The following is a 19764-nucleotide window of genomic DNA, read 5'->3' on the forward strand; positions in this document are numbered from 1 at the left end:
TGTGCATTAAAAAAAATCTAGACTTCAGATGCCCAGACACACTGATTCCAACTGCCATATTCCAGCTATGTCAATGAAATATGGCAGCCTTGCCATGTATCCATGAGAATAATATGAAATGTATTACATGGGGGAGGGGAAATTGCTTGCAACATGGTGTACTCAACAGGAGAAATTTGAAGTGAAATGCTGACAAATTTCATGAGGACTTTAAAAAAACAACAACAACCTGATCCAAAAATGTGGAATACTAAACTTAAGGGTGGGGAAATGAGCAACGGAGAGAAACTGCAATTTATGCATCCATCCATCCCTCCCTACTGCTGTATGGAATGCCCTCCCTGAAAAGGTAAACCGAGAGACCTCCTTACAGTTAAGATGCTGGGTAAATGCATTTGTGTTTTATTTTTTATTTTTTTATTTATTTCATAAAATTTATACATTGCTTGACTGTAAAAAACCACAACATAAAACTCAAAGTGATTTACAAAAAAATTAAGCAATTGAAATCAAGAAAAACATCACAACCCTACTTTAAAACATACAAAAGTTAATACACTAAAACAGATTAAAATCACCTCTGCTTTCTAAGCTTCTGGGTAGGCTTGTCTAAAAAATTATTTATTTATTTTTAGCAGGCTCTGAAAAGACCACAGCAAAGGCTCCTGCTTAATGTCAGTAAAAAGGGAGTTCTAAAGTGCATGTGCTGCCGTACTAAACAATCAAATTCTTACAAATGCAGAATGGGTATTATGTGGCAGCTTTAGTCGTGCCAATTCCACCAATAGAACTGGTTGAGGGTAAACTGATCCCAAGTTGTCAATGGCTTTATATGCTAACAGCAACACCCTGAACTTGACCCCGTTGAAAATCAGTAACCTGTGCAGAGCACAGGTGTTATAATCTGACAACGCCTCCTGTTGTTCTGCTGCATTCTGCACTAACTGCAACTTCCAGACCAAATGTGACGGAAGACCGACATAGACCTCATTGCAGTAATCCAGTCATGAAACAGCCAGTTTCTCCAGCCCTTTAGGACCTGCTCCTGTAAATATTTTTTTCTATCTATTACCATAGACTGTTCCTGCTTCAGTTTGTGATTTTAATTTCCTGTATTCATTTCTATGCTCTACTACTACTACTACTACTACTACTACTACTACTACTTTTAAATTAGTAAATTAAATTAAATTCATTTTTTCCCTATTCAGTTAGCTGCCCTGGGAAGATCAGTGTTGAAGGTGTGGGAAATATAAAAATACATGAATTAAGACATGTTCCAAGCATATATTTCCCTTCCATTGCTCTGGCTGAGTTGAAGCTATCTAAGGCCATGAGGCCCATCCAGGAAAAACAAGCATCGTTTGCTTAAACAAAGCCACAGATCAGCCAAAGAGTAGTGAATAACCTTGTTTACTCTGCCCAGCCTGAGAGAGTAAACAAGATCGGACTACATGGGCAGATAATCTGAACTGGGAAAAGGCAGCTCCCTCCCTATGGCACCATTACATACCCTCCAACATTTCTCTGATGAAAATAGGGACGTCCTATTCACCATCATCATCATCAACAACAACAACTTATGTCCAGCTCATCTGACTGGGTTGCCCCAGCCACTCTGGGCAGGTTCCAACATATACAAAAACATTTAAAAAAACATTAAGCATTCTAAAAAAACTTCCCTATACTAGGGTGCCTTCAGATGCCTTATAAAGGTTATATAGTTACTTATCTCCTTGGGCTGGGGGTTGCATAACTCCATACCCTCTGATGAAAATAGGGACATTCTGGGATCAAATCAGAAACAGAAACAGCTTCTGTAAATCCAGGACTGTCCCTGGAAAACAGGGACGTTTGGAGGGTCTGCCATTACGACACCTAAAAGGTGCTGCTGGCATAAAATCTCATGCCACACCTGGTAGCTCCTCAGACTCCCATCATGTTGTAGGAGGAGAAAAATAATGGGAAGATGCTTTGCTGTTATCATTATACAGTGGTACCTCGGGTTACAAACGCTTCAGGTTACGAACACTTTGGGTTACAAACTCCGCTAACCCGAAAGTAGTACCTCGGGTTGCGAACTTTGCTCCAGGATGAGAATGGAAATTGCACGCCAGCGGGAGGCCCCATTAGCGAAAGCATGCCTCAGGTTAAGAACGGTTTCGGGTTAAGAACGGACATCCGGAACGAATTAAGTTTGTAACCCGAGGTACCACTGTATGTTGAATCAGAAGACCCAAAGGGTCAGTGATGAGTAGGGATGGGGAAGAAATTTGATCCAGTTTCTCATTTAAAGGCAAATTTACCTAATCTGCACTTTTTAAATGCAATATAAGAACTGAAAACCAAGCGTCTTTCAAAATCCTCACTACTCTCAATGTTATACAGTGGTACCTCAGGTTACATACGCTTCAGGTTACATATGCTTCAGGTTACATACCCCGCTAACCCAGAAATATTACCTCGGGTTAAGAACTTTGCTTCAGGATGAGAACAGAAATTGTGCAGCGGCGGAGCAGTGGCAGCAGGAGGCCCCATTAGCTAAAGTGGTGCTTCAGATTAAGAACAGTTTCAGTTTAAGTTCGGACCTCTGGAACGAATTAAGTACTTAACCCAAGGTACCACTGTAATGTTGTTATCTGGCCAAGTAAAGCCTTTGTAAAGGCATCTGACTGAACTCTAGAAAACGAATGATAGATGAGGTGGGCCTTGGCCCAGTCAAGGGAGGCTTCGTTTTCTTTCACTGAACACCAGTCGCTGAGGAGAGCGTTGCGCAAGCGAGGCCTGAGCACACAACACTCTCTTCAGTGAGTGGCATAGTGCCCCTGATATTTGGAATAATGTAGCCAACCGGCATATATTTACAAAGGGGCTGCTTTAATAATATTAGTTTCAACAATATTTGCATATTGTTTAAATGTTTCAATAAGGTATGTTCATTGTTCTTACATGCAGGGCCGCTGAATAAGTGTGTTCAAAATGCATTGGGCAAATATTGTAGCCACTTTATGTCTGTCATTCCTTGAGAGTTAATTCCCCCACTCGCATCATTATTGATGCCTTCAGGCCAAGGACGGCAGAGCACTTTTATCTACTTTAATTGCACAATTTGAATCCCTCCCACAAGAGACACAGTCTGGAGACACCCTCCTATGTACAACGGCAAGGAATAGACCAGGACTGCACAAAAGTGGAACTCTGGTAAGGTCCAAGCATGGTGGAAATTTCCTGTTTCAGGTAAGTGGAATACCTAGGTGCCTTCTAGCAAAGTTGGAAGCATTATTGTACTGATGTCACAGGAACTGTTCCAAGGTAACAGGAGTTCACAAGCATGGCCACCAAGATGCTACTCTTTTTAAAAAACACGTTTTTCCTTAGGAACCTGTGCCTTTGCCCTCCTTGCTAGCTTCTTCTTTGCAACAGCAGGCACCTTACAGAACGGTGCAGATACATAATTAACACGCCGTTGTTGAGCTGTCAGCGCCTTCCATCAAGCATCAACCAGGAAGAGTATCTGCTGTAAATGGAATGCACATGCCACCCAGAAAGAATCAATTTATAACCTTCCTCTTAGAAAATAAGATGTTTTTACGAACGAATAATGTGTTTTATGAATGATACTCATGTCAAAATGTTATAGTGAGCCAAAAGGGGAATGGAGGAGCCATGTTTGTTCCATATCAGACCCTAGCAGCCACCTATGTAGTGAGGAACTCCTAAATGTACTGCTGATGGGCAACTGGCAGGTTTGATACTTGCCAGAAGAAGGTGAAACTTGCCAAATGGAGGTCTTTTGTGTATAAAAGGGGAGAGATCTGAGTCAGTGCAAGAAGAATAGGCTAAGAAAGAAGAGGAGACAGGGATGGTTGCAATATCTACAGGAATGGTTAATGTGTCCAAAGTATGAATGGCAGAGTGAGACAAGCAATTTATAAAATATCATGATAGACAAGTAACCTTGCTTTACCTTTACAGTACTTGGTTGTTGTCTCCTTTTATTTTTCTGAGAACAGACCTTGGGGAATTCTGAGCCCCTTGAGTGGGACTTCAGCTGTAAAAGCGAACCCCCGTTTCTATAACATTGATATGGGAACTGGGAAGATGATGAGTGCACATGAGGCACATGAGAAGGAGTTCTACCATTACTCCTTCTTACAATTTTCTGGCTCTCCTTTGTGCACTCCAGTTACATGGCTACATTTGGATTAGGTAGGTTCATGAGTCAGATTGCTGTCTCGCCATCCTACCATTAGGCAGAGTGAAACAGCCATTTCAGGCATCAGTTGCCAGGGATCAGGGTGAGGTGGCGAGCTGGAGGAGGGTGGAATTGTGCATGTCAGGAAGCAAAATATAGTGGGATATAGTGGGAGGGAAAGAGAGGCCAGTAACCCTTTTGAAGACCCGTCAGGACAGACCTCTCTCTTTCTTCTTCAGCTCCCACCTTCTCCTGTAAGGTGAGACAGCAGCTGGGGTTTCTGCATTTCCCAGTTGCTTATTTGACACATCAAAAAACTATGGTCCACAGAAAAGGATGGGTGGGTGAAGTTCATAGCCAGGGAAACTCATTGCCATTGTGTCTTTGGCTTCCAGGCTGGAGCTGCTACGAAGCTCCGCATCTTCTAAGAAACTGCTCTGATCCCGGTACACCTGTAACTCAGCGACCTGCTTGGCTGGGGCCTCTGGGTAGGTATTGCAGCCTTTCACTAGATCAAAAGGTCCTGGACTGTACACAAGGTCTTGTGTGTCTAGATGAGCCTGCATCTTCAAAGAGCTGAGGGGAATATCAGCCCCAGATGAAGGCAGCCATCTCACTTGGCCACTTTTATAGCTAGTTCTGCATTCCCAAGAGACTTTCTCCAAGCCACCAAAACGAAATCCTCCTGGTGATGGCGATGGGTGTTCAGAAGATTCCAAGAGCTCCAGAGCACTTCTGTAGTCCTCATCAGCTGAATAATCTTCCCTCACCAGCCCTCCTGATGAGAGGGAGTCTACAACAGCAACTGACAAGCAAGAGGGGTCCTCATTGCCCTTATCAAAACCATTTGGACAATAGTCACTTGATCCCTGAGCACCTAAACTGCCTGGAATCTGTTGGAACTGGGGGTTTTCCTGCTCTGTTGGCAGACCGTCTTCCAAGGGCAGCTGCACAGTAGTTGAGATGAAAACTACGGAATCAGCTTCCAAGTGAAGTGCAGGTATCAGAGTAGATGAATTCCTGTTCAGAAAAACCTGTGGACAAATGAACAGATTGTTGCTCCTATGTAAACCAGGAAGAAATTCAACAGGGCAGTATGCTACCGCATAAAATTTCATGGGGAGAAATAGGTCCATCAGAGGTCCATCAGAGGTCCTTCTCTTCAAAGGCAAGACAGGTGGTGACTAGATAGAGAGGGGCTTCTCTCATTTGTGGAATACTCTCTCCAGTTGCTCAGGTGTCAGGTGAAGGCTCTCTTATTTGTCCGAGCCTTCCCATGCATGGCACACTGCTTGTTCTGTTTTTTTCAATCTGCTGCTCCACAATATTAAGGTTCCCCCATTATTTTTTAAACATTGCCTATTAATAAAAGCATCAGTGAAAAAGCTTCTATTCCAGCTTGCTTCTTGCTATGCTAGAGGTCTTCTTGCAAGGGGATTCCCCCCACCCACCCAGAGGGGAGCATTCAAGACTGCAATTTCTTCCACCTGCAGTCTGAAATGACACAGTTCATCCTATCACTTCAGGATTCTTCTCCTCACTACCAACTCACTTTGCTGCAAATGTAGATTGAGACTTTCACAGGTGGCAACTGGTTTAAAATTGTAGGGTATGCAAAACACTGATGTCCAAGGACGATACAGGTAAGAATAATAGCCTGTTCCAACAGGCTTGGGGGAACTGACAGCTTCTACACACACACACACACACACACACACACACACACACACGTTTAATTGTTTTTAATTGTTATTTTTTCTATGTTTTTAGCTGTTCTTATTTTTATCTGTAAATTGCCTTGGGTCCCTGTCAACAACAACAACAACAACAACAGCTGTATGTGTCCACAAGAGAGCTGGCTCAAAGCATACATTCTATCAAAAAAGGATGCAGATCTGTTGTTATTTGTGCCAAGCTGAAGCAAACAATTGCTACTCACCAGGGATTTGGGCAGATCCATTTCTGAGGTGCTCAGTTGCATGTACTGCTTAAGGAAAGTCTTTCCAACCCCACTCAACAGGATGAGTCCAAAAACAGAGGCCAACACTATAACAGAAAGGGTCCAGTAGTCACCTGAAATGGGGTAAGAAAAGTTGGGAGAAAAAATAACCTTTCTTCAATTAACACCATTCTATTCTACAGTGGTACCTCGGTTTAAGAACAGTCCTGTTTATGAACGATTCAGTTTACAAACTCTGCAAAACTGGTAGCAGTGTCCCGGTTTGTGAACTTTACCTCAATCTAAGAACGGAATCCAAACAGTGGAAGGGCACTGGCTGTGGGAGGCCTCATTAGGGAAAGTGCGCCTCGGTTTAAGAATGGTTTCAATTTAAGAATGGACTTCCGGGACGGATTAAGTTCATAAACTGAAGTACCATTGTATCAGGATTGCGAATGAGGGCTTTTCCCGGGGAATAAGTAGGTCCATTGCAGTTTAACCTTTGGAAAGCTAATCCTGACGACCTTGATATTGAAATCTTAGGAAGGATAACAACAGGAAGATTTAAAGAAGGAACTATTGTAAACTCAAGGCAGTGGAAACATAAGATGATTGGACCCCACTGAAATTGAAGCATGGGGAGCCGCAACAAAAATTTATAATTTGGCAGAATATTTGGACTATATGAGATGTATTTGTATAATTTGGAATATGCAATGTGATCTGATTGGATTGTTAAAATGGAAAGCTTAATAAAAAAATATTATTTAAAAAAAGAGATATTGAAATCTTAATTTAGTCCATATTTAGAGGAGTGGAGGAGACAGCCATCCCACTTTTATATTTTCAGTATACAGGTGACTCTCAACTTACGCAGGGGTTATGTTCCAGAGATTGCGCATAAAGCCAAAATAATTTTTTTATTATTATTATTATTATTATTATTATTATTATTATTATTATTATTATTAATTTATACCCTGCCCATCTGGCTGGGTTTCCCCAGCCACTCTGGGCGGCTTCCAACAAATATTAAAATACAATGGTCTGTTAAATATTAAAAGCTTCCCTGAAGAGGGCTGCCTTCAGATGTCTTCTAAAAGTCTGGTAGTTGTTTTTCTCTTTGACATCTGGTAGGAAAGCATTCCATAGGGCGGGTGCCACTACCAAGAAGGCCCTCTGCTTGGTTCCCTGTAACTTGGCTTCTCACAGCAAGGGAACTGCCAGAAGGCCCTCGGCTCTGGACCTCAGTGTCCAGGCAGAATGATTGGGGTGGAGATGCTCCTTCAGGTATACTGGAGCAGTTTAGGGCTTTAAAGGTCAGCACCAACACTTTGAATTGTGCTCGGAAATGTAAAGGTAAAGGTAAAGGTACCCCTGCCTGTACGGGCCAGTCATGTCCAACTCTAGGGTTGTGCGCTCATCTCACTTAAGAGGCCGGGAGCCAGCGCGCTCCGGAGACACTTCCGGGTCTCGTGGCCAGCGTGACGAAGCTGCTCTGGCGAGCCAGCACCAGCGCAGCACACAGAAACGCCGTTTACCTTCCCGCTATAAAGCGGTACCTATTTATCTACTTGCACTTAGGGGTGCTTTCGAACTGCTAGGTGGGCAGGAGCTGGGACCGAAAGACGGGAGCTCACCCTGCCACGGGGATTCGAACCGCCGACCATACGATCGGCAAGTCCTAGGCACTGAGGTTTTACCCACAGCGCCACCCGCATCCCCAGCTCGCAAATGTACTGGGAGCCAATGTAGATCTTTCAAGACCGGTGTTATGTGGTCTCAGTGGCCACTCCCAGTCACCAGTCTAGCTGCCGCATTCTGGATTAGTTGTAGTTTCCGGGTCACCTTCAAAGGTAGCCCCACATAGAGCACATTGCAGTAATCCAAGTGAGAGATAACTAGAGCATGCACCACTCTCGTGAGACAGTCCGCAGGCAGATGGGGTCTCAGCCTGCGTACCAGATGGAGCTGATAAACAGCTGCCCTGGACACAGAATTGACCTGTACCTCCATGCGTCATTCGTGAGTCCAGAATGACTCCCAGGCTGCGCACCTGGTACTTCATGGGCACAGTTACCCCATTCAGGACCAGGGAGCCCTCCACACCTGCTCACCTCCTGTCCCCCCAAAACAGTACTTCTGTCTTGTCAGGATTCAACCTCAATCTGTTAGCCGCCACATAAAGCCACATCTTCTAAAGACAGCACAGTCTCTGCTGACCTTTCTTCCTAGGAAACTGAACCCTGGGTAAGCACAGGCACCCCTGGAGTCTCTTGCACATTGAGATATTGGGGTTGTGCACAAAAACAGCAAAGATTAGGTAGATTACCCCAGTCCAAAGTGAGTGGGGGTGGAGCCTCTTTGTCTCTTACCTGTTGAGCTAGGTGGCGTTTTAATACACCGCACAGCTTCCCTGGTTGGCTGGTTGGCAACTTCTGCTTTGACGCAATAATTGGTATTTGGCTTCACATTCTTAAAGGGGTGTTTTGTTACATTTATTCTTCTTTGTTTGCTATCCATCTTGGGAAAGAAGACACACAGGGTGTCAAAGCAGTTCCATGCTCTTAGAAACAACAAAAGGCTAGCGTCACTTTTAAGGTCAGTTTTTAAACTGGAAGCCTTTAGATAAGGCTGTAGGCAAACAGGTTTTCTCCAACTTAGTACTCTCCAGATGTTGGACTACAACTCCCATCAGCCTCAGCCAACATTGCCAGTTGCCAGGGATGGTGGGAGCAGTACTCCAATTGGATCTGGTGGTCATTCATGTTGAGGAAGGTCAGTGAAAACCACAATTAGATATTTCTGCTGTGGCCTAATGGCTAAGAAACTGAGTTGTGGATCAGGAAATCCCTGGTCCAAATCTAGCCTCTACAAAAAGGAAAGAAAGAAAACCCGGTTGCACTGTACTCCTATGCATCTCTTCTCAGAAATAAGTTCCACTAAGATCCATCTGCACTATATATTTAAAGCAGTTTCATGCCACTTTAAACAGTCATGGCTTCTCCCAAAGTACCTTGGGAATTTCAGTTTTCTAAGGGTGCTGGGAGTTGCTAGGACACCACCTATTCCTCTCACAGCTACAATTCCCAGAGGCCCCTGCAAAGATGGATTAACCATTAAACAATTTAGAATTGTAGCACTTTTGGGCCATATGCCAGTGCTGGGTGGGGCCAGGGCAAAAGTGGGTGGACCAACAAACACAACTTCCCCTTTTGTATAATAGGCTAGTGTCTACTATCTTCCATCTAGGCAAGCAAGAAATGTTATCGATGTTAAGGGAAACATTCCAGCCAGGCAAAAACACTAGGCATGCAAAGCAAGGACAATGAGTAGGGTGGCCAGGACAGAGTTTCAAGGGCCAAGGAAGGATGCCTTCAGCCTCTGGCCCTGAGGTTCTCCACCCCTGTGTGAACCCATTCAATACAATCTGCCTGGTTCAAGGAAATGGGCATCAAGGAAAGGGAGAATCTTGTTCAACAACAACAACAACAACAAACCCAACAGCTGTTCAGTTCCTCTCCACACAACATTACGTCCTCGAAATCTCCCCCTTCACTACTGAGGATGATCCGGATCTTTAGAAGGGATGTAAAATCCAATGAGTCATTTTCCTTCAGTAGGATCTGGGGCATAGAGATGGATACCGTAATGCTACGATCTGCAGCAGCCAGAGAAAGAATGAGGGGGCCAACAACAGCTGTAAAGAGAGAGGAAAAGAAGGAGATACATTTGGCTGGTTCCCTTTCACCTTTCAGTGCCCCAGGCAGAACAGGCAACTCAGATCTCGCCATCGTCAGCACTTTTAATCTCTGCACTTTCTTCTGAATGTCAGGACTAGACGACGTGCTACATTAAATCCATGTTTACATTACATTATGTTTTAAACCAGAGATGAACAGGACACCCCTTCAGAAGGAGCCGCCTTTCTTCTGCAAAGTAGTACATGCATGGTCACCTAACCCAATTCAAGTCTTCAACAGAAAAAGTTTCCTTACTGTCTTTGTATGGCTGCAGCCAATCCGAATAGGTCCATTCTGACCACCTGCCTCCATCCTGGGCTCTCACCCTGGCTTGGTAAAAACTGAAAACGTCTGACAGATGAAGCTGGCACCTTCGGTTTCCTCTGAGATTCCTTCTTCTGCAGGACGGCTCTTTGATCCAGTCAGGATAAGATCTGTTACTTAGAAGCAGAAGATGCAATAGTACCATGACATCTCTTGTCTTAGCATTTGTTCCACTTTACCCACAACCAGCCTGTCTGTGAAGGGCAGCACCCTGAGAAGAGGAAGAGTCAACACTGCCCAAAGTGGCAAGACAAGCAAGAGGCTTGTCGGGTGGGGGCCTGCACCTTCTACCCCCACACCATCATGCCTTCCGCCTCGCAGGTGGAACTGCTGTTGCCAAAGCCAGCTCCTGCCCTTCGCTGCTGCAGAGTGCTACACTCTGCTGGGTGTTTGCTGCCTCCTGCTCCTCAACTCTGGCAGCTGCAGTGGCAGGCTCATGGATGGCTGTGGCAGGCTCCTCTGCTCACCCCTTCTTCTTGCTTGCCCTCTTTGGGGCAGCCCAGGTGTAAGTATAGGTTTGCTGCTGCCATCCATGAGTGTGCCAGTGGTGGGGTTGAGGAGCAGCAAAGAGCAAGCACCCAGCAACAGTGAGCACCCGGCAGGGCCAAGTGCTGGCCACCAGAAGGTGCTGAGGGCTAGGACACAGGGGTTGCCATCTGGGGTTTTGCCTCTAGCGGCAACATGGCTTGGGCCAGGGCTTACCCTGAAAGTTAATCTCTTGTTCATGATTTCAGTCATGATCAAAATGATACTGCTTTCAGGAAGACTGTGGCCAGGATGGAGCCAATGGTGTTCCTCCATACCTGGAGCACTGATTTACCCCCTGTTGTTGTTGTTATTTATTGAACATGATCATTTCTTGTTACGCACAAAGGCATCCAAAAGGCTTGCAACATATTTAAGACCATAAGCATAAACAACTAAAACACATTGTAGAAAAAACACATTTACATGAAAACATATGTTCTTCATTTAAAAAAAATGGACAAGGAGCAACAAGAAATAAGAGCAGCAGAAAACATTGGCAACCTAGCTAAAAGCAAGCAACATCACTGTAGTCCAATCAAAAGCCTGAAAGGAAAAGTATGTTTTTACCTGAAGGCCTCTGAAAAGAGAGTGGCACAGATGGGGGAGCCATAACTGAAAAGGCCCTTTCCTTTGTCACCTATGCACCCCCCACCCCCCAGAAAACACATCAAGGGAAACTGCTCTTAACACCCATAGAGACTTTCCTTGAAATCTAAATAATTTTCAAGCGGTGATTTTGGTCAGTACTGTGGCACTGGGAGTGTGAGTGGATAGACTGAAACTTAGCCTCCCCATCATTCCACAGTCCTACAGCTGCTGCACAAATAACAAAACCCAGGAACATTAGTTGCACTCACGCAGTTAACTTCTTGGCAAGTTTGACCCTCAGTGTTGACAACGCTTAGCTAGGTGGACTGATTGTCTGGTTCAGTATAAGTTCAAAAGAGGTAGTTCTTGGAAAAGAAAATGTCAGCATACCCATTACTTTTCTCCACCTCATACTGAGTGCTGTTGGTCGAGTTTGGAGACTGGTGCCATGTCAAGAAAGTGTAGAAGTTCTCCGAAATGAGTGTCACGTTTTGTGGAGGAAGCAGGATTCCTTAGAATGGATGAGAAGGGGGAAGTGAACAAATCAAGAACTCTGGAAGGAAAGAGCTCTCCAAATATGCTACTTTCAGCTGAAAAGGATAAATCCTGATGAATACTGTATATACTTAGAATTCAGGGGATGGGAAAGGCTGGATTCAAGCCAGGCGCAGATGCAGAGTGAGATGGTTGGGATGGGTTTTGGTTTCTCTCCATTTCTCATCCCCCCCCCCCAGTATGTAGTTAAGTTCTCCATATTTCCATAGCAGTTTGCATTTTGCTTCTTTTTAAAAAAGTCCTCATGAAAATTCATCAGCATTCTTCTAGGCAATGTATCTTAATATAACGTGATTCCAAAGCTATTTTCTCTACTACAATGCATGTCTGTAAGTTGCATTCGCTAATTTTACCCAAACATACACATTTTTGTACCGATAACTTGGCCAGAGAACTGTGTTGCAAAATTCACCGAAGGGTGAATTTTGAATCATGGCTGTGTTTTAGAAAGAGCAGATTGAGTAAGGTCACCTTTAAATGCAAACTGAATCTAGCGTCTTACCCACCCTGTGGTTTGCAGATCTGGCTTGAACTCATACCAGGATGCAGAAGATCTTCTTCAAAGATCTACCAAATAAGTAGCAGGACTGCAAAGGAACTTTGAATCACTGGATGTCAGACGAGTTACAAGTGGGCAGCCCCACCCAAATGGGCCAATTCCCCACCCATTATACAGGCTGCAGATGTATGCTGTGTATTGTCTGTTGAACAGATATCTGTTAGGAGACATCTGAAGGTAGTCCTGTATAGGCAAGCTTTTTTAAGATTTAAGGTTTTACTATATTTTGACATATGCTTTAAGCTGCCCAGAGTGACTGGTAGGGAACAAATGAATAATAATAATAGTAGTAGTAGTGGTGGTGGCGGTGGTGGTTGCTCCACACAGCCGATGGTTAAAGAAACAGCTTTATTAAGCAAAGCTCTGTGCAGCTTCCTGGTAGAGCTCTAAAAATCCAGTTCTACAGGTTAGGTGGCTCTTAAAGCAACAGTGCAGTTTTTTTCTGTGTACCTGAAGGTAACATTTCCTAAATGGATATGAATTGGCCTGAAGGAATGGGGTCTGAAAGGATAGGGGTTTGAGGAAAACAGTTTTGAATTGGGAGGCTTGGGAGATTGGAACAGAGGGAATCCTCAATTAGCTAAAGGTATCCTGATGCTTTCAACTTTTCTTTGCATTGACCTGATTCTCTGACACATTTCACCTATGACTGTGGCTGCCTCCATACTAAGTAGAACTGCTTTCTTTTCTGCTGCCCTCCTTCCTGGCCACCTCTAGCTCAATTTACAGGTAGATTGCCTTTTCAGGAAGACACCCCCTAGCCCTTCCCTTACGCCATAGGTAGGCAAACTAAGGCCCAGGGGCTGGATCCAGCCCAGTCGCCTTCTAAATCCGGTCCGCGGACGGTCCGGGAATCAGCATGTTTTTACATGAGTAGAATGTGTCATTTTATTTAAAATGCATCTCTGGGTTATTTGTGGGGCATAGGAATTCATTCATTTCCCCCCCTCAAAATATAGTCCAGCCCCCACAAGGTCTGAGGGACAGTGGACCGCCCCCCTGCTGAAAAAGTTTGCTGACCCCTGCCTTACCCTCTCCTTTGAGGAAATATCAGCTGATCATTTCAGTTGACAGCCATCAGCTTAAACCAATGATAGGGCAGGACACTTCCTTGACTTATCCAAGGTCAAAATTTGTGTTGCAATACTCAGAAATGCCTGCATATATAGCACAACTTCCTAATGCCTTGTAATTCTGGGTCCTGGTAATCGCGAAGATCTAGAATGCTGCACAAATCAAACGAGGTGTCTGTGATCTATGTGAATCTATATAAACCTCATTAACACCTCACCAGTGTGTGGGCAGGTCAGGGCTTTGGGGGCAGACACCCACAGTTCTCTCAGCAGAATAAGGACCCCAGAACTCAGTAGTTCTTGCTTATCACACTTTGATATAAGTAATAGACATGGTCATCTAAAATTAATTGACGCACATATATTCCATGACTCTCTCATAAGTATCACCTTCAGAACATAAAATTACCTAATCGCATCACTTCATCTTGGCTGACCTTTCGCCTTTTGCCAGTTTTTGCTTGATGTTATCAAAGCAACATATTCCTGTGCTTGCGTGCATGAATTTATTGGAAAATAGGATTTACTTCTCAGCTTATATCCCCCCCCCCAAAGCCCTGGAAGGACCTTTATCTACAAATAGATAAAAGGCCTTCAGGACACATTCTTTCTTTGCCAGAAATGGGGGTGGGCGCAGCTATGGCCATTCAGATGTTGTTGGGCTACCACTCCCATCATCCTTCATCTTAGCTGGGAGGCTGGTGGGAGGTGGAGTCCCACAACTTTCAGAGGAGTCCCCAAGTTCCCCATCCCTGGTGCAGGCACTAGGAACCAAGAACAGCTAGTCAACTTTTCTTCACCAACTTAAGGAATCAAAGACTTACCAAGTTGGAAGGAGTGACCGATAAAGAGCAAAAATGCAGCCCACAATGCAAGGGCCATGGTTCCTGGCTGGCGGGCTCTGCTCTCCTCCCATCTGTCTCGCGGCCATGCATTTGAATCATATGAATCGGACAAATGTGGAAGGGTGAATTCTTGAAGTTACCACACCTTAAGACTGAGTTCTCTCATTGCACACCAATTACTTAAGTGAAGGATTAGCGAGCAAATTCTTTTTGAACAGGGGGAGGAGCAGGAAAAGGGTGCGTAAGGACAGTCCTTTTGTTTATGTGCACATGATCTGTGAGTGGAATGCTGGTTGGGAGCCAGTATGCTGTGGATACTAAACGTCACAACAAGCCACCTGATTCAAAGTAAAAAGGAAGCTTTATACCTGCCCCTTTTAATCTCAGCAGTCAGTGTCTAACAGAGCTCCTTTTGCAAAAACAGACTAACAGAGTGATGGACTAGGGCTGGGTAGATCCAGGTTGAAATTCCCACTCACAATTACTTCCCTTGCCAACTTTTCACCTGTATGTGGTCATCCACATCTGCAAAAAGGGAAAGGGAGAGTGAGGGTGATGACTGGGTGCCTGGTTTTCCCCATGGGGGATGTGTATTCCTGATGATCTGTGCCATTCACATGCAAAGACAATGATTTTAAATGGTTCTGTTTCCCACCCCAAGCAAATAAAACTTATAAAGTAGAAGTGCCTGGGAGCAATGGCTATTTGATGGTGGGCAATCAAGAACAAAGGACGCGGGTGGCGCTGTGAGTTAAACCACAGAGCCTAGGACTTGCTGATCGGAAGGTCGACAGTTCGAATACTCCGCGACAGGGTGAGCTCCCGTTGCTCGGTCCCTGCTCATTGTTGAAAGCACATGAAAGTGCAAGTAGATAAATAGGTACCGCTCCAGCGGGAAGGTAAATGGCGTTTCCGTGCGCTGCTCTGGTTCACCAGAAGCGGCTTAGTCATGCTGGCCACATGACCCGGAAGCTATACGCCGGCTCCCTCGGCCAATAAAGCGAGATGAGCGCCGCAACCCCAGAGTTGGTCACGACTGGACCTAATGGTCAGGGGTCCCTTTACCTTTACCTTTAACCAAGAACAATAGCAGCACTGTAAATAGGAAAAAGGGAATAAGAAAGAAGTGGGGAAATAACCATATCCAATATGTAAGACGCAATCACGGCCACTGTCAGGAAAATCTAAAACAGTGACATTATTTTTGCAAATCACCACACCAGGCTGAGATCATTCAAATTTAATTAAACAAGAACCATTTCGGATAAAGTTTGCATGATAAACAGGTACAGATCAGCAAACCTCCTCCCTACTCCTGTGTTAATGAACACATTACCTGCATTATATGATAAAAGCCTGCTGTAATTAAAGGACTTCAATGACCAGCTAAACACAATGAGGGAGAGGGCCAACTGCTGTTCACAGGTCAGAGTGGTCCATAATTGGGCTGTGGCTGCTGAGAAAGCCCCCCCCCCATCCAACCAATGCTTCTTACACCCTAGATAGTTCCTTTCTTTCTTACAGCTGTCAACAATGGATGGATCATTGTTTATTGGGAAGGTTTGTAGCTTAGTAGTAGCGGCACGTGACTTGCATGCAGAAGGCCCCAGGTTCAGTCTGAAAATCCCAGACAGCTGCTGCCAGTCAGTGTGGACAATACAGAGCTAGATGGTCCAATGGCCTGACTCCATATGGGGCAGCTTCCACTGTTCCTGTGCTGCTCTACCACTCTTTCAGTTTTCACTCTTATTTTTATAGTCTATGCATTTTCAGTAGTAAACACAAACAAATGGTCTAGCTCGAAATAACTCCCTATTCCTGCACCCTGCTCGCCATTCACTCCATGTACATAAGATATTCACATACAGGTGTTTAACAAATCATGTGTAAATATTGAAGGCATTAGGTAATATGATGCTCATTGTCTCAGTGGATTTACTCCAGCAATTACCATGAGTCAATGGATGTGTCTTTGTCATGTCACGGTTTATGATGTGTTGAATAAAAATGTACCATGTTTCCACAGGATTGTCCTTAGTGTGTTGTCTGTAAGTTGCTTAGTTTTTCCACAAGTGCATTGGCAGCTGTATTCCAAATTTGAGCCAAAATTTGTCTGATGGTCACCAAAAGAAGGATTAATAATTCTTTAAACTATTAGCCCTTTAAAACTTCAGTTTAACCATGCTAGCATGGGATCACAGAGAACCACTTGACTTGTAATAAGACTTCATCCATTATTAAACTCCAAAAACCTTGAACCACCATGCAGTTCCACCACATGTGGGTGTAAGATCCTAAGCGCTAGGCAACCTCTCCAATATAGTGGGTTTGATTGAGGGTTTCTTTTATTGCATATGAGAGGTGTGCAACACCACCAAGATAGTATCTTTATGCGGTTTTCTTTCAACCTTACAAATATGGACTTAGATGACCGTTTCCCCCAAAGTTTATGCTACTCAGTTGGCTCTGTATTATACTTCAAATCTGATTTCCACAGAGATTTTAAGGAACCTAGATTGTCCATCATTGCCTCACAAATAATTTTATAGATGTGTGCGTGTAGAATTTAGATGTAACTGTTCTATAGGTTTGAGTGGTATGATGGCTTGAAACATATAGTTGGATGCAAAGTATATTATTTGATGAACCATCAGTCAGTTTCATCTCCAAGGCTTTGTATCGCACCCTTCAAAACTTTTACAGTCAAAATATTATTATACATACAATAGTAAAATAAATAAATGACTAAATAATATAGTTTTATTAGAAGTTTTGATAAAAGGTAAAGGGTAAAGGGACCCCTGACCGTTAGGTACAGTTGCAGATGGCTCTGGGGCTGCAACACCCATCTCGCTTTACTGGCCGAGGGAGCCGGCGTACAGCTTCCGGGTCATGTGGCCAGCATGACTAAGCCACTTCTGGCGAACCAGGGCAGCACACGGAAACGCCGTTTACCTTCCCACTGGAGTGGTACCTATTTATCTACTTGCACTTTGACATGCTTTCGAACTGCTAGGCTGGCAGGAGCAGGGATCGAGCAACAGGAGCTCCCACCATCACAGGGATTTGAACCACTGACCTTCTGATCAGCAAGCCCTAGGCTCTGTGGTTTAACCCACAGGGCTAATTGAGCCAGGAGTACTGCAGGCAACTGCCTTAGGCCATCTCCAAAATATTGTGGGGGTTTTGAGGGTTTAGTCTGCAACATCTCATTGATGCAGTAATACTGAATTTATACTGGGCTGTGCAGACATCGTTCTGCTTTATTAGTTATTCTGTGATAGCTCCCAAATGCTACCCCCATTTTGCTAGCTGCAGAACTCTTGCACAGTAGCACAATGAAAGTGGGACAAAAAAGTAGTAGACCTGGGATATTTATCGTATGTAAAGTTACATACGATAACTTTACATAGCAGGAAGCTATGTGGCATGCACCAATTCGCAAATGAAGCAATATGTCTACTGCAAAACACTGGCAGGTGCAAACAGTCTTGAAAGCATAATTGTGTATGTGCAATTTTGAATGAGTAGCTAATTATCTGAAAGGGAATACTTCCTTCCACCCACCCATCCCAGTGGGGCAGTTGGGTGATGTGAGACTCTTAGAGGGTCTCCCCATTTTTAATGGCAATATGTATTCCTTCCGGTCCTGCTGTCCTCCGTTAATTTATCCCTTTTGACCTATACTATTTAACTTGTCATACCTAACATTCGCTCTGTTGATTGATTGCAAGAATTACAAATCTACCCTGTAATAACTCTGGGCAGTAGCAAATCTTAACCATCTTGACCATGTCAACAAAAAGGTAGGTGAAACGTTTACCAACCATTTCAGACCCTACAATTGGCAAGTGAGGTTTTATTGGTGGTGCTGCCACTAAGGGCTGCTGGTTGGCATTGACCCATAACAGGGCCTTCTCAGTGCTGGCTCCAGGTTTGTGCAATGCCCATCCCGGTGAAGTGCATTGATCTCCCTCATTATTGAGTTTCAGGCATTTGATTGCTGAATATTGTTTTTACCATTGATGCTCGGCGCCCTAGGCTCCTTTGGGAGGAAAAGAGGATAACATCCAATTCAGCATTGTTAGAATCAGCTTTTTAAATAATGTCAATAATTAATTAATTAATTAATTCTTTATCCTTGTGGCTGCAAACAGGTGCATCTCAGCATCTCACAAGCCCAAGCAGAGTTGAGTAAGATTGTCCGCTCTTCAAAGGATGAGGTTTCAGTTCCTTGCAGATCCTAGCTCCTTTCCATGGAAAAAGCAGAACAAAGAAAACTGATGTGAATCTAGAAGCCTCTCCTACTTCTAGGAACCATGTGGCCTCAGGGAGACCTTTCTTGGTCTCTGCCCTCCTATCCACTTGCAATGACAAAGTGTGGGTGGCGTGCCAAATGTCGCAGCCCTTTAAAAAGGGCTCATTCCGTTGCCACCACCCCCACGTTCAGGGGGACCTTTCCTCTTTGTATTAGTAATAAATTATGAATGGTGTGTTTTGGTACAACACTAGCGTATTTGGGATTTATTATTAAATTGTTTTGAATTGCCTTTGGTTGCACGGTAATAACATACTGATGATTAAGGTGGTGTGGGTTTGCTTGTTGTGAACATCACTTTATAGTAGTTTTTAGAATACTGTATAAAGGGTAAAGGGGACTCCTGACCATTAGGTCCAGTTGCAGACGATTCTGGGGTTGCGGCTCTCATCTCGCTTTATTGGCCAAGGGAGCTGGCGTACAGCTTCAGGGTCATGTGGCCAGCATGACTAAGCTGCTTCTGGCAAACTAGAGCAGCGCATGGAAACGCCCTTTACCTTCCCGACGGAGCAGTACCTATTTATCTACTTGCACTTTGACGTGCTTTCAAACTGCTAGGTTGGCAGGGGCTGGGACCGAGCAACGGGAGCTCACCCTGTCGCGGGGATTTGAACCGCCGACCTTCTGATTGGCAAGTCCTAGGATCTGTGGTTTAACCCACAGTGCCACCCACGTCCCTAGAATACAGTATACAGAGACACAAATAAAGTGATTGGCTAATGTATTATACTGCATACTGAGGCTATACGCCCAACCTGGATCCATCCTAATTAGGATCCATCCCTAATTAAACATTTGGGCAGAAGGTGGGATGGAGCAAGGAGACACGGGATCTCCTTCCCCGTTGCTCCTGACCACACTGCAGAGAGAAGGACTGAAACTTCCACTTGCTGGCTGGAAACTGCTTTCCTGTGGGGAATGTGCTAGTGAAGCAGATTCTGCCTGCCTCTCCTTCCTACCTACCTCCACCATGCAGCTAGGCTGCCTTTTGACAAATCCAGGTGGGGCAACCTGACCCAGGGCAATCCAGAGCTCTCTGAGCCCAAGCCTGGGTCCACACAAGCTGGCCTGATTCAGTTCTGGTGCACAGCACTGGT

The 19764-nt window shown here is 44.5% G+C and overlaps 1 protein-coding gene across 2 annotated transcripts; it reads right to left on the reverse strand.

The window, feature by feature from the left end:
• Positions 1–400: 400 nt before the first annotated feature.
• LOC310754256 (uncharacterized protein) lies at positions 401–15054 on the reverse strand. Of its 2 annotated transcripts, none has more exons than XM_083596013.1 (7): positions 14329–15054; positions 11708–11828; positions 10133–10311; positions 9635–9834; positions 8510–8657; positions 6135–6268; positions 401–5229 (listed from the first exon to the last, which is right to left on the reverse strand). In XM_083596013.1, exons 1-7 carry the CDS (start codon positions 14384–14386, stop codon positions 4513–4515), a joined length of 1557 nt encoding a protein of 518 aa, XP_083452139.1. In that variant the 5' UTR covers positions 14387–15054; the 3' UTR covers positions 401–4512. The 2 variants fall into 2 exon arrangements, with proteins under 2 accessions (XP_083452139.1, XP_083452138.1); XM_083596012.1 differs by having other exon boundaries at positions 10133–10317; positions 14329–15052.
• Positions 15055–19764: the final 4710 nt, after the last annotated feature.

This window comes from Podarcis filfolensis (assembly GCF_964270895.1).
Source record: "Podarcis filfolensis genome assembly, chromosome: Z".
Lineage (NCBI taxonomy): Eukaryota > Metazoa > Chordata > Lepidosauria > Squamata > Lacertidae > Podarcis > Podarcis filfolensis.

What these genes read in the sequence shown, in the direction of transcription:
- LOC310754256 (XM_083596012.1), bottom strand. Translation starts at nt 14,386, where the DNA reads ATGGCCCTTGCATTGTGGGCTGCATTTTTGCTCTTTATCGGTCACTCC. An exon ending in CGGTCACTCCTTCCAACTTG is followed by an intron (nt 11,829 to 14,328) that starts GTAAGTCTTTGA and finishes ATCCATTCTAAG; the next exon opens with GAATCCTGCTTCCTCCACAA. An exon ending in GCTGCAGCCATACAAAGACA is followed by an intron (nt 9,835 to 10,132) that starts GTAAGGAAACTT and finishes CTCTCTTTACAG; the next exon opens with CTGTTGTTGGCCCCCTCATT.